Source organism: Erpetoichthys calabaricus, chromosome 4, assembly GCF_900747795.2.
Source record: "Erpetoichthys calabaricus chromosome 4, fErpCal1.3, whole genome shotgun sequence".
NCBI classification, from domain to species: Eukaryota; Metazoa; Chordata; class Cladistia; order Polypteriformes; family Polypteridae; genus Erpetoichthys; species Erpetoichthys calabaricus.
The window spans coordinates 319,724,279-319,739,617 of record NC_041397.2 but is presented as its reverse complement, the minus strand read 5'-3'; the positions used below and the strand labels follow the sequence as shown (position 1 = coordinate 319,739,617).

Below are 15,339 nucleotides of genomic sequence, written 5' to 3'. Positions count from 1 at the left end.
GCTATGCACCTTAGTGAAGAGGGGAGCTGAACACACCCCAAGGAGATGCGGTCGCTCCTCCGAAACCCTCTTAGTCGGTGATACAATGGGAAACAAATAATTTTTTTTTTTTTACTTCCTCTTTGCTCGATCAGCTGTTGGATTGCTGCTGCTGTCGTGCCGCGTGATCTGCATGTTTTGCGCCGTTTCAAACGTTTAAAAGCCTGTACAGCAGCTGTCCTTTTGTCTCACTGCCTTGTCTCTCTTCTCCCCCAGACATCCTCAAACACTATTTGATCTCTTTTCGTTGTTCCGTTATTTCATCCATCCATCCATCCATCCTCTTCCGCTTATCCGAGGTCGGGTCGCGGGGGCAGCAGCTTGAGCGGAGATGCCCAGACTTCCCTCTCCCTGGCCACTTCTTCTAGCTCTTCCGGGAGAATCCCGAGGCGTTCCCAGGCCAGCCGAGAGACATAGTCCCTCCAACATGTCCTGGGAGGCGTCCAGGAGGCATCCTGATCAGATGCCCGAGCCTCCTCATCTGACTCCTCTCGATGCGGAGGAGCAGCGGCTCTACTCTGAGCCCCTCCCGGATGACTGAGCTTCTCACCCTGTCTTTAAGGGAGAGCCCAGACACCCTGCGGAGAAAACTCATTTCAGCCGCTTGTATTTGCGATCTTGTTCTTTCGGTCACTACCCATAGCTCATGACCATAGGTGAGGGTAGGAACATAGATCGACTGGTAAACTGAGAGCTTCGCCTTGCGGCTCAGCTCCTTTTTCACCACGACAGACCGATGCAGCGCCCGCATTACTGCGGATGCCGCACCGATCCACCTGTCGATCTCACGCTCCATTCTTCCCTCACTCGTGAACAAGACCCCGAGATACTTGAACTCCTCCACTTGGGGCAGGATCTCGCTACCAACCCTGAGAGTTATTTCATCGAGTATTATTTCGCTAATCGCTAATGCGATCTTTACTCTAATTTTTTTTGAGTCTTCAGAATTTTCCTACTTCCATTATTGCTAACCTGCTCTGCAGGTTTGTATCATGCCAACGTTTTTGAATTCTTTACAACGTTCTACTTTGTCATCTACTCTTTGTCTTTTTCCGGCCCTGGGCATGGTTAAATCTCTTGGCAGAAAGTCTCGTCTTGCGGGACATGAAAGTGTCTCTCTGAGAAAGTCACGTCTTGTCTCTCTGAACAGGTCTTGTCTCGTCCCAAGTTTTTTTTATATAATAATAACAATAATAATACAGAAAAGATGGGGTGGCATGGTGGCGCAGTGGTAGCACTTCTGTCTCGCAGTAAGGAGACCTGGGCTCGCTTCCCGGGTCCTCCCTGCATGGAGTTTGCATGTTCTCCCTGTGTCTGCATGGGTTTCCTCCCACAGTCCAAAGACATGCAGGTTAGGTGTATTGGCGATCCTAAATTGTGCTTGGTGTGTGTGTGTGCGTCCTGTGATGGGCTGGCGCCCTGCCCTGGATTTGTTCCTGGCTTGCACACTGTGCTGGCTGGGATTGGCTTCAACAGACCCCCTGTGATCCTGTGCTAGGATATAGTAGGTTGGATGATGATTGCCTGTCTGACAGAAAAAATGTCAAACATTTGCTCACATTTATAATACAGACCATGTAGTTATACCACACTGCCGACTAGAACATTGCATAAAGAGGTAATTTTCCTGCAGATCATCTAATATGGTCCACCTTATCCTCTGTATGAAATGTCCTGACACTGCACTCTGTGTGGGATAAACTGGACAAACACTCCACCAGAGAATGAATGTCCACAGGTGCCACATCAAGCCTGGTGACACAGATGTTCCTGTAGCAGCCCACTTCAGCAGCCATGGACACTGTGAGAAGGTCTTTAAAGTCACAGTGCTTATGGGCAACTTCAGAACACAGCAAGAGAGAAAAGGATGGGAAGTCAAACTTATTCCAAAACTGAACACATTACAACCAACATGGTGTGAATAGAGACAAGAGTTTGATGACCAGATCTGAGGATTGTTTGCATCTCTCGGACTGACAGACAACCTGACTACAGACCCACATTGTATGGGAAAACTCATCAGAAACTTTAAAAGACTTTGTTAGACAGTTACCTTATCCAAAAATCTCGACCAGACATTATTCTCCTCTCTTGCTAAATGAATCTTAGCCTGAAGAAGTCTATAATTTTTTTTACATTTAAGATGTCTCGCTTAAAGGTTTTCCAATGTTCTATCTGTCCTGGTGTCTATATAAACACAGGGGACTCCAGTTTCTGGATGACATCTTTGCCTGAAGAAGGGGCCACTTGGGTCTCATCTCATCCCAAGTTTTTTTTTTATATAATAATAATAATAATAATAATTCATTTTATTTATAAGGCACTTTACATTTGTAGTAAACCTCAAAATGCTGCATTAAAAAAAATTAAACAAAGACACAACAAGATAAAAACAATAATTAGAGGCAATTTTGTTAATATGCTTTCCTAAATAGAAAAGTCTTTAACTGTTTTTTTAAAATAGCCCACAATCTGCTGTAGAGGGATATACACACTGCAAACAAAAATACTGTTACATTTGAATTATATTATGTTACATCTAATTTATTCTCTCACACTTTTTCTTATTCTTTTATTAGACTCTTGCCTAAACACACACAATTAAAAGTAATGCTGGTTTACCCTTGTGAGCTGCATAGTGTACCTACAGTCTGGTCACACAATTTACTCATTTAAAACTACATTATCTAACATAACATTCAGATGTAATATTATGAGCTGCAGTTTTTAAAACTCATTCCACCCTGGAGGTCTGAAAATTTACATTACAGTTCTACTTGAATTCGAGCAATTTAAACGATGTAAAATCCCCCAATTTAGAGAAGTCACAGGCAGGTTATCACATTAAACTGTTCCACTGCTACTTTTATGACTGCCATTTCTTCATCCATCTTACTAACCGAAGGTTGTAAACAGGATATGGACGCAGGGCGCTGGGCACATCGAGGCGCACGCGCACTGCCGCCCGCCACAGAGCAAAAAAAGAAACGAAAAGATTCGAAGGCGCAGGGCTCACCGGATGTACGGAATCCCCACAGGTCCATGCTGTGACAACGCGTGTGCCTACTACGCGCTTGCGAAAGGAGTCACGACTCAAGCCAAAGAAAACACAGAACCGAGACTACGACCTGTGAACTACACCTGGGGTAAAGCGTGCACGCCAGGTTGTACAGCCGCATGGACGCAAAAGACCACACCACCGCATATACCTTCCATGATATGTCTTCACGCAGCGGCCTCCCACCGAGACGCATATTGCGCTGTGGCGCTCGCCCCACAGTCAGACGCAGAGGCTTCCCAGAGTCAGTAGGTGGTCCCCAAACAACACAACCTGTTTAAGCAGTCGGTGTCAGCGAAGGCAACAGACTCACGTCTCCACAAAACAAAACTGCTTTAGTACAGATATGCTTATTGGATTAAATGACATTTCCCCAGACGCACCCGCCCTCCATGATATGTCATCCATCCACATATCGGACGGAACAGAAACTGATTGCCATTCTAGGATTTCCGTTTCGCTGGCGAATCGCGGGGTTACTTGTTTGTAAAGGAAAGGTAGTTCTCAGTAAGATCTAACAGCTCTGACTGTGTTCTCGTTATAGTGTGAGGTGTAGTGGTTAAGGTCTTGGGCATCAAATCTTGAGGTTGTGGGTTCAAATCCCACTACTGACACCACTGTGTGACCTTGAGCAAGTTATTTTACCTGCATCTGCTCTAACTGGAAAAAGAAATGGATCCAATTGTATCTCACATCTTGTAAGTCACCTTGGATAAATGCATTAGCCAAATCTTCTTCTTCTTCTTCTTCTTTCAGCTGCTCCCGTTATGGGTTGCCACAGCAGATCATCTTCTTCCATATCTTTCTGTCCTCTTCATCTTGTCCTGTTACAATAATAATAATACATTTTATTTATTTGTAGGCGCCTTGTCACACCCATCACCTGTATGTCCTCTCTCACCAAATCCATAAACCTTCTCTTAGGCCTTCCTCTTTTCATCTTCCCTGGCAGCTCTATCCTTAGCATCCTTCTTCCAATATACTCATCATCCCTCCTCTGCACATGTCCACACCAACACAATCTCGCCTCCCTGACTTTGTCTCTCAACCATCCAACTTGAGCTGACCCTCTAATGTCCTCATTTCTAATCCTATCCATCCTCATCACACCCAATGCAAATCTTAGCATCTTTAACTCTGCCACCTCCAGCTCTGTCTCCTGCTTTTTGGTCAGAGCCACCGTCTCCAGCCCATATAACATAGCTGGTCTCACTACCGTCCTGTAGACCTTCCCTTTCACTTTTGCTGATATCCATCTGTCACAACTAAGTTATAATAATGTTGTCAATCAAAATAGCTGTATTTTAAAGCATGTGAACATTTAGCAAACAATATTTTTAACTGTAATATTGTTTTGTGGGCTGATTTTCTATTTTTTAATTTGATATGACTCATAGCAAGGACTATTTGTGTCATCTTTTTTGACTATTAGTTCATTTAGATTCCCTTTGGTATTAAATTTTAGCATTTGCTTAATTTAATATAGCCCAGCCCTCCCCAAACATCCCAAAATACCTGTCATCTTTTGATGAGGAATAAGCATTTGTTAGAGATGAATGACAATATCTTTGCTGTATTTTGGAAATTTTGGCAAGAATCCAGCAGAATTTATAATCCATTGAGTCTGAGGTGTCTGATGATGGAGTTCATCATTACAACCTTTACCCCTTTACAAGATTACATCTCACCTGAAGAAGGGGCCCGAGTTGCCTCGAAAGCTTGCATATTGTAATCTTTTTAGTTAGCCAATAAAAGGGGTCATTTTGCTTGGCCTTTCTCAACCTTTACCCCGAAACACTTGGGATAGTTACAGCTTACAGAAATGTGTGAGATATACAATTTGGAGTTGCATTAGACTGCACTTCACACCTTATTACTGTGTATAGGTGTTATTTATTTGTGCTTAATTTTGTTATTGTCATACCTACCTTTAAAATATATGGCATCATCTGAAAATGTGTGCTACCTCAAATTACATAGGCGAGCGCTGTGTGATTAGACCTGATGAACTATGGAGATGCTACCATAGCAAACCAGGCAGGTACTCAGGGAAGATTAGGAAAGTCAGTCAGGTTTCCTAAAGAAAAGTTTTGACAACTTGCACACATTAAAGGAAATGCTTTGGTTAAAGCAGTGGTTCTCAATCTGTGGGGTGGGCCCTCCTAGGCGGGCATGAAGTAACAAAAAGGGGGACGCGAAGATGTGAAAAAAAGAAAACAAGAATCAACAATATGAGAAATACATCTATTGAAACCAAAACAAATTAACTTAAACTACATTCTGATACTAGAAAAATAAATATAGAGTTAGATAAATGTCGATAAAAGTTAAGTTGGTATAATAAAATATGCATCTATGATATATCATCAATTAAAAAAGAACAAATTGGAATTAGTGGGCTACTTTTGAGCCCCTGAAATGAAGGGATTGTGTTAAAAAAATGCTTTAGTTGCCTCACATTTTTATGCAATCGTTTTGTTCACCCCACTGAATTAAAGCTGAAAGTCTGCACATCAACTGCATCTGAGTTGTTTCATTTAAAATTTCATTGTGGTAATGTACAGAACCAAAATTAGAAAAAAGTTGTCTCTGTCCAAATATTTATGGACCGAACTGTAGTTCCATTTGTTTATGTGTGAACCACTGGTCTACTGGTCAAATATGTGACGTCTTTGTTCTGTCTAGAAAGAACCAGGAAGCGGGTTGGAATGTTAAAGGACTAAAAGATGAATAATAGTTAAAAAACCAAGGCAAAATTCTAAGCTAAGACCACTAAAAGTCAACCAAAGAATTGCACTCATTAACCTTAGATAACCAGGAAGTGTGCTGTGGTGGCCTTCAGTGTTGTGCCTGAATGAGTTCAAAAGAGCACCTTCATTGAACAAGCTCATTTTTCTAAGAATGGTGAACTTAACGTAATATATTTGCAAGTGAAGAACCTGAACGTGAGCTAGTTCACTTTTATGGGACATTCTGGATCTGGTTTAGGTCCAGATTAAACTTATTGCCTTACCCTGTAATGTAGGGGTGAGACTTTCGTATGAATTTTTTGCCATTTATTTGTATTCGGAAAAAAATAACATGAAATCAAATAGGCACAGTCTGTGTCTGCCTGTTTGAGCTTAACCTGTACCCCCACTGACACGAGCACGTGGTGAAGCTCCGCTTTTGCTTTTAGGAAAACGTTCCTGAGGCCATCTTTATATTTTTCCCCATTGGACATGCAATACGTGACGCAAATTTTGACCGGCAGTGTAATGTTAGTTCACCTACATGCTAGTTCCACAGTCACCATTTCTGTCACGCGGTTGGAAATAGAGTGGTAATTTATATGTATACTTGCATCTATTTAATTTCTTTTTTGACCGGGAGGATATTAACATAAATGGTTATATGTGTTTGTTGCTGGGTATAACTCAATAAAGTGTATTTAAATAAAGTCTTCATAATTTGTAACACTTCGCTCCGCCACGCTGACACGAGACGATCGTTATGGCTAACCTGTCCTAATTGGCGGCAGATGATAAAAAAGGATCGGTCAATATCACACCCCGTAGAGCCCCGCCATACACACCTTATTTTAAAATGTTCAGTCACCCCTGATGCCAGAGCATTTATAGTCCGAGAAAAAATAAGACTAGTGGTCAATCTCCATAAACACATGAGGAATATGTTACATCACAGAAAAGACAGAAAAAAAACCAATCCCTTCCATATGCCCTCCCCATCAACCCACGATAACCATTATATGGGATAATACAAAAAATCTATCTATATACAATAAGAATATTCCTCCCCCAGTTCCCCTTCCAGAGCTTATAAGTAAGTCCACAGTTCCAACCCCTGTGGGCGGCAGCTGAAACGAAGAGTCCTACCAGATGCTGACTCCTAGAAGCAAAAAAATCTCTGCCATAAAAGCTATACAGTCAGTCTGCGCCATGATACTGAACAGTAAGTTCTTCGACAAGCTCACCCGAGTCTGTGGGAAATAGAGGAACGATCAATTCACCAGTCAAAAAGAATTACTTCCACTTAACCGTCAGGACTTTAGAAGCTCCTGTACTTCGTCTCATGGCCTAGGCAGTTGCTGATCTGCTTCGTTCAATTTTCACCCATCTTCTTTTTGGCTCTCCTCTCTCCCTTTAAACGTTGCGTTTTTATGCAAACTGCTCCCTGAACATGAAAAAAAAAAGAAACCGGAAGTCTCACCTCTGGGGCACCGCTGCCAATCTCAGTCTGTAAATACAATCCCCACAACACCCGATCAGCAGCAGAAAAACATATCATTTTTATTTATGTGGCAGCACTACAAGTTATTGTATTTTATTCAAGAACACAGTAATATAAGGCATAAAAAAATTGAAAACAGTAAACTTATGGATCATTTATTTTCACTCCTTAACAAATACAAAATGAACTAAACATGAACTTATTCAAAATTGAAATGGTGAACTCTGAACGTGAATTTATTCATTTTAATCTGAGTGAACTGAACTTTGAGCAAGTTCTTATGAGGTGTGAACTTCAACAACACTGTTGGCCTTGATACCGTCACACTACTGAGCCTCATCTATAACAACAGGTCACCACAGCAAAGAAATGAATCCACAAAATGGAATTAAAAAGATACAACAAGAATTGAATATAATTAAATTAACTTGTGTGGCAGACAGCCGGGGTCCATGCCTGGCCCGGGATGCCCCTCCACTGTATATTCAGGGTGAGCTGCCCTGGATGGTTCAATACTTCCCCCTGGACAATAGATGGCCACCCCCCTGGGTTGGAGCAGTGCCTCAGTTTCCCATCAGGGCTCCATGGGAATTGGGGTGTGGTGCAGCCCTGTTGGGTCCCACAGGCGCCGCCAGGGGGTGCTGCAGCTGGGACTCCTGAGCTCGTATGGGCACCATATTTGCCACATCAAGAACTCAGCAGTCAACCACTTGGAGCACTTCTGGGTGGACTTTATAAGGGGCCAGCAGCCACCACTCAATGGCCAGAGTCGGGAGGAGGAAGATGAAGCTTGAAGGAGGAAGAGTGGTGGTGCATAGATAGATAGATAGATAGATAGATAGATAGATAGATAGATAGATAGATAGATAGATAGATAGATAGATAGATAGATAGATAGATAGATAGATAGATAGATAGATAGATAGATAGATAGATAGATAGATAGATAGATAGATAGATAGATAGATAGATAGATAGATAGATAGATACTTTATTAATCCCAAGGGGAAATTCACATTCTCCAGCAGCAGCATACTGATACAATAAATAATATTAAATTAAAGATTGATAATAATGCAGGTAAAAACAGACAATAACTTTGTATAATGTTAAATGTTAACGTTTACCCCCCCAGGTTGAATTGAAGAGTCGCATAGTGTGGTGGAGGAACGATCTCCTTAGTCTGTCAGTGGAGCAGGACGGTGACAGCAGTCTGTTACTGAAGCTGCTCTTCTGTCTGAAAATGATACTGTTTAGTGGATGCAGTGGATTCTCCATGATTGATAGGAGCCTTTTGAGCGCCTTTTGAACTGCCTTTCTCACCAGTTTGTCCAGGCGTGAGGCGTCTTTCTTCTTAATGCTGCCTCCCCAGCACACCACCATGTAGAAGAGGGCGCTCGCCATAACCGTCTGATAGAACATCTGCAGCATCTTATTGCAGAAGTTGAAGGACGCCAGCCTTCTAAGGAAGTATAACCGGCTCTGTCCTTTCTTACACAGAGCATCAGTATTGGCAGTCCAATCTAATTTATCATCCAGCTGCACTCCCAGGTATTTATAGGTCTACACCATCTGTACACAGTCACCTCTGATGATCACGGGGTCCATGAGGGGTCTGGGCCTCCTAAAATCCACCACCATCTCCTTGGTTTTGCTGGTGTTCAGGTGTAGGTGGTTTGAGTCTCACCATTTAACAAAGTCCTTGATTAGCTTCCTATACTCCTCCTCCTGCCCACTCCTGATGCAGCCCATGATAGCAGCATCATCAGCGAACTTTTGCACATGGCAGGACTCCAAGTTGTATTGGAAGTCCGATGTATATAGGCTGAACAGGACCGGAGAAAGTACAGTCCCCTGTGGCGCTCCTGTGTTGCTGACCACAATGTCAGACGTGCAGTTCCCAAGACGCACATACTGAGGTCTGTCTTTAAGATAGTCCACGATCCATGCCACCAGGTATGAATCTACTCCCATCTCTGTCAGCTTGTCCCTAAGGAGCAGAGGTTGGATTGTGTGGAAGGCGCTAGAGAAGTCTAGAAACATAATTCTTACAGCACCACTGCCTCTGTCCAAGTGGGAGAGGGATCGGTGTAGCATATAGATGATGGCATTGTCCGCTCCCACCTTCTCCTGATATGCAAACTGCAGAGGGTCGAGGGCGTGTTGAACCTGTGGCCTCAGGTGGTGAAGCATCAGCCTCTCCATCGTCTTCATCACATGTGATGTCAGAGCAACAGGCCAGAAGTCATTCAGCTCACTAGGACGTGATACCTTTGGGACTGGGGTGATGCAAGATGTTTTCCAAAGCCTCGGGACTCTCCCTTGTTCCAGGCTCAGGTTGAAGATGCGCTGTAGAGGACCCCCCAGCTCCGATGCACAGACCTTCAGCAGTCGTGGTGATACTCCATCTGGACCCGCTGCTTTGCTGGCATGAAGTCTCCTCAGCTCTTTGCTCACCTGCGCTGCTGTTAATGTGGGTGGGGATGTCTCTCCTATGCTGGTATCAGCAGAAGGATGTGTGGAGGGTGCAGTACTCCGAGGTGAGAGTGAGAGTGGGTTAGGGTGGTCAAACCTGTTAAAGAAGTTGTTCATTTGGTTTGCTCTCTTCACTTCTCTCTCGATGGTGTTACCCCGCTTCGAGCTGCAGCCAGTGATGATCTTCATCCCATCCCACACTTCCTTCATGCTGTTATTCTGCAACTTCTGCTCCAGCTTTCTCCTGTACTGCTCCTTCGCCACCCTGAGCTGGACTCGGAGTTCCTTCTGCACACGCTTAAGCTCATGCTGATCACCGCTTTTAAAAGCCCTTTTCTTCTGGTTGAAAAGACCCTTGATGTCACTTGTAATCCATGGCTTGTTGTTAGCATAGCAGCGTACAGTTCTTACTGGAACTACAATGCCCATACAGAAGTTGATGTAGTCAGTAGTGCAGTCAACAACCTCCTCAATGTTCTCACTATGTGATCTCTACAGGATATCCCAGTCTGTAGTTTCAAAGCAGTCTCTAAGAGCCTTCTCTGCCTCAGGGGACCACTTCCTGAATGATCGTGTGGTTGTAGGTAGGACTTTCACTCTTAGTTTGTAGTGAGGCTGAAGCAGAACCAGGTTATGATCTGCTTTCCCAAGTGCAGGCAGCGGGGTGGCGCTGTATGAGTCTTTAAGAGGAAGAGTGTTTGTGTTGTGGTTGTCTGTTTTGGGACTGTGTTGTGCCTGTGGGATACAGGGAAGACGTGCCCCACAGGTGAAGAAAACTAAAAGTTTATTATTCTGCCTCCGGTGTGAGTCTGTGTCGGGTCAGGCGCCAAATTAGCACCTTTTGTTACACTTGAAAGAAATAGCAAATGTTGTATTTGAATGCTTAGGTATCAAAACAGTAGAACTGATACATAACGCTTACCTATAAACTCAAAAAGTACATTAAAATACCGATCATAACAGTCTCCTAAATCTCAAGAACTACCTTGTACACCAGTGTGTCTTCGTTATTTGTGGTGCTTTTCCAGGCCAAACTCCACCTTGAATCAATTCAATTGTTGTTTTTCACATTTGTTGAAGCAAATCTCTCTGTGTCATGAAATGTCAAACAAATGTGCTGTAAACATTTGAGGCCTTGAAAACAGAAAAACAAAATAAAATGTGAAAGTAAATTCCAATTAGACCACACGTGTCATCTTGTATTTCCAAACAGAACCAAATGATAGAGACCATGAACGAAATTGACAGGAGACTTGAGGAGAGAGAGAAGAAACTAAAGTTGATGAGGAGGGCGATGGAGCAAACGAAGGTGAGTGGAATTAAGATGACGCTTCATATCAAAGGGAGGAGAAGTAAAATAAAAGTACAACAGCCAGCCGAGCTTCACTAGTAAAGACGTAAGGGGAAAGGAAATTGAGGATGGAGAAAAACTGCTGTATTGTGTCCTGAATGGGATTTGACTGTTGACAGCATTTCTTTGTCAGATCCAGAAAGGCCACATTATGCTCTCGGGTAGCAAAGAAGGTAAAGAAAAATGTGAAGTCTGAGGACAGATTGGCAGATCTTGGTACGAAAGAAAGAGGAGCTGAGGTCAACTCTACGCCAAATTAGTAGTGTCTATCATTTTAAAGCAAGCTGTATCATTAACACCAGACAAGAGTATATCTGAACTATCTCTGGAAATTACTGGGAGACCACATTCCAATTAACCGTTGCTGTTTTCTGTTCCATACTTGGTGTCTCTGAACCCAGCATTTACTTGTGTTTTGGTTTAAAATCAGCCACTGGATTACCCTGAACATGGCACTGCAGTTGTTACCTGTAAACGATTATTTGGACTTTGCAAACAAGGAATCTGAAGTGCACAAGAGTAGAGCTTTTTCAAATGTTTGGTGAACCAATGGCGGACGTGGCAGAAGCTGCGGTCGAGCTACGCAAGGTGACGGTCAATCTGATGGAGCTGACAAAAACAATTCGTGAGTTGTTGAAAAAAAGAACCCCTGCTGCTATTGAGTTAAAAAGAGCTTGAGGAGGCCTGTGGCCGAGGTATAGCGGGGTCCCAGAGTTGAAGCCAGGCAAAGGCCTTTGAAATCTTGCTGAAGGTTACCATCAGGAGGAGGGGGCAGGCTGAAGTGTGCTTCACTCCTTTGTATGGCAGCATATACTGTAGTATCACCGGTGCCACATGAGGTCTCTTCCTCCACTCAGTTCGTTGAATTCTTGCAATTCTATGTTCCTGCCGCTTATGAAGCCTCGTATGGATTTCCAAGTTATTGCAGACTTCATTATTAAAGTACTAAGGGGCTTCGCCCCCTGCTTGCTTCACTTGCCAATCCAAAGGCCTGCACTATGCCAGCCATTTCGTGTCTCTGCCGCTCGCGCTGTGAAAAGGGGGGCTGAACGCATCCCAAGGAGAGGCGGTCGCTCCTCCGAAATCAACTCTTAAATGGTGATACAATGGGAAACAAATGCAGTTTTTTTTTTAACCTCCTCTTTGCTCGATCAGCTGTTAGCTTGTGGCTGCTGCTGCCGTGATCTGCATCTCACGAGGCGCACTTCTGTCATATCACCTAAGCCCATATATTCAGTTTCTTTTTACTTTTACCTTTTCATCAACATTGCATTGAATTTTGATTCCGTGTTTGGAATTACATCGTGACAACGCAGCGTATAACTTCCCGTGAGGGAATATCGTTTCTTTCTCTCTACAAGAAATGTGTCTGACAATAGCATTCACACAAATGAGAAATGATTGAACTGTGTGCGTGGTTATGTGGGTAGGACTTTTCCAAATCTCTTTGCAAACGCTCTTGTCTCACGGGGCTTTGTAATTTTCTCTCCCGGGATTTCACTTTTAATTCTCATGGATACGCCTCTTCATTGGGAAGAAACACTACTTTATTTTTTCCCTGATGACAACACGAATTAGATGATCTACAAGTCTCCGACTTAAAGTTTAAATCTGAACAATATATTCGATCTCTTTTCGCTGTTCAGTTATTTCACCGAGTAATAATTTCCATTTGTTACCACTAATGCAATCTTTACAATCATTTTTTTGAGACTTTCGAATTTTCGTACTTCCATTATCTCTAACCTGCTCTGCATGTGTATGTTTTTGAATTATTTACGACGTTCTACTTTGTCATCTACTCTTTGTCCTTTATTTCCGGCCCCAGGTGTGGTTAACTTTCTTGGCACCCTTGGCACGCGGGCCATTGGTTGCCTACCCCTGTTATAAGGAATTGGATGTCTTATTACTTTCTACAGCAAAATTCTGACAAAACTGATATTTTAATAATTGTGGGTCAGGTAAATGAGGCCATGTGTTAAATCACTAACAAGGAATTTAGGGTGCTTTTGGGCTCCAGCATGAGTTTTGAACCACATGTAAATAGACCGGTACAGTCACACTTTTATCAATTGAGAAGCACGACTAATGTCAGAACGTCTTGATCATATGAAGATACTGGAAGAGAAATATGTGCCTTTACTACATTTCATCTTGATTATTGAAATGCTTTGTTTGCTACACTGAACTGTTCTTCTCTTGTGCATTGATGGCAGGTTTTCTGTTTTATTATCATGGTATTGACTCTAGCACCATCTTATGTACTAAAGAACTAACACAGCAGGTCCAGACCATTGGGGTGTGTCTTTAGTTCAGAGAAGCTGGGTGGTGCACAACATGTCACTCAATTCTGTGTAGTCAAGACTGACAACTTGAAGAAGGACAAGTGACAGAAGGAGAGACCAATCCTCATAGACCGATCACCACGGTGGTTTATGCTTTTCAAAGTTGTGCATGAAACCCCTCCTATGTAAACCTATGCTGGCTGCTCACTGCACTCCTGTTTCTGATTGGAATTTCTTCAACTTTTACTTAATAATTATTTCCAATAATTTACTTGTGACACATGTTAAGCTTACATTAGAGCCCCTCTGGTTCAAATGTAACTCATCCTGACACCTTCATCCTGCCCACAAATTTCTGTCATGTGTTAATCTCCACTGTCTTATTTGGACTGGTACACATGGCTTCGGCAGAACCTCTGAGATGACCACCTTGTCAGTTATGCTTCTCAGCCTTTTACCTGATTGTGCATGTTAGCTCTACCTATCCCTTGCAGTCTTGTGGGTCCTCAGATGCACTGCCAGTGGAATGCTGCCATCCATCATACTGAATAAGCATACTGGCCTGGGAGACAACCTCATACCTTCCATTATTCTAGTCTCCAAAGTTACTACAATTCACTCCAGCTGTGCTGCCAGACAATTCAAATTATCCATTACAACATGAAAATGCCCACAAATGTGTCTGGAGATTGGTTGCTCTTATTAGGTGCTTGGATTCAATGTCTCTTTCCATCCAATCAGATCTCTGTGGAAAGAGAATTGGAGGAAAATGAGAAGAGCTTCACTGATCTGATTCACTGCATCGAAGAAGAACACAGAAAACTGACTGAGAGGATCAGAGAACAAGAAAGGAGAGAAATGGAGAAAGCTGAAGGAGTCATGAAGGGACTGGAGAAGGAGATCGAGGAGCTGAAGAGGAGAAACTCTGAGCTGAAGGAGCTTTCAGAGACCAAGGACAACATCCATTTCCTGCAGGTGAGAGTGATGCTTCATAGGGAGTTGGGTCAGACTGGGGTGTGTAGGACCTGAAAATATTAGAAGAGGATTGAAAAGTTCTGAGGAGTTTTTACAACATGACAAGAACAGGCCAATTAGTCTGTGAAAGATTATTTTTGTTATACTGTATTTATTTGTGTTAGTCTTAGCTTGCAAGTTATGCCTGCTTATGTAGGTGTTTCATTTATTACTGCTCTTTTTACGTAACTGCAGGATATACCTGCTTCCTTTGAAAACAGGATGAGTGGCCTTGAATCCTGCTTTTATCTTCAGTTACCCGACCCAGAGTATAAACCTGTAAGAGAGCAGTTCATATTTTTCACTTACTGTATGTAAGGTGTGTGGAATAATAAAAATTTGAATCAATATATTAAATAATAGTTGAACAAAGAATCTTGGGCTGAGGGCCTTTTGACCTAGTCCAAGGGAGGGGAAGAAGATTTTGTGACTACGCCTTAGTGCAACGAATATTTTTTGTACTTAGATAAACAAGTCTAAATCGCCTTCGTGATTACTATCTGTGTGCGTTTCAGTGGATGGAAAATATGTTATGCAAGCCAGCTGATGCTAAGAAAATGTACATATATTTGCAAGTATAAGAGTTATGTTAACCATATGAATGCATTAAGATTGTTAAGGTATGTGATGTGGGAAAGTTAAAGGTTATTAAGCATTAGAGCCTAGGTGTAGAAAATAGCTGCAAGATAAATAAAAGAAATAAACGAAGGGTGGGTCAGCTTTTGGGAAATCGCACCCTGTCTTAGAAAAAAGAAGTTACTCCACCAGTAAGGAAGGGCTGCGTGTGAAGCTGGAAATATAAGATAAGCTTTGCGATAATATAAAAACCTGCTGAAATAGAGGAACGGGGCTGTGATGTGATACTGTTAGTGACAAGTTGACAGGCT

At 42.7% G+C, this 15,339-nt stretch overlaps 2 protein-coding genes across 16 annotated transcripts in view; one reads left to right on the top strand and one right to left on the bottom strand.

Annotated features, from left to right (window-relative positions):
- Positions 1 to 15,339, bottom strand: part of LOC114641130 (tripartite motif-containing protein 16-like protein) — a 353,855-nt gene that overhangs the window by 294,866 nt on the left and 43,650 nt on the right. The gene's annotated exons all lie outside the window — the stretch shown is intronic.
- Positions 1 to 15,339, top strand: part of LOC114641128 (tripartite motif-containing protein 16-like) — a 377,528-nt gene that overhangs the window by 351,349 nt on the left and 10,840 nt on the right. The window contains exons 2-3 of one of the 5 annotated variants that reach the window (XM_028790236.2): positions 11,016 to 11,111; positions 14,180 to 14,413. The exons of 3 other annotated variants lie outside the window; for them this stretch is intronic. In XM_028790236.2, the coding sequence (XP_028646069.1) occupies positions 11,016 to 11,111; positions 14,180 to 14,413 (330 nt within the window). The remainder of the gene's footprint in view (positions 1 to 11,015; positions 11,112 to 14,179; positions 14,414 to 15,339) is intronic. One more of the 5 variants, XM_051925847.1, reaches the window with a different exon arrangement.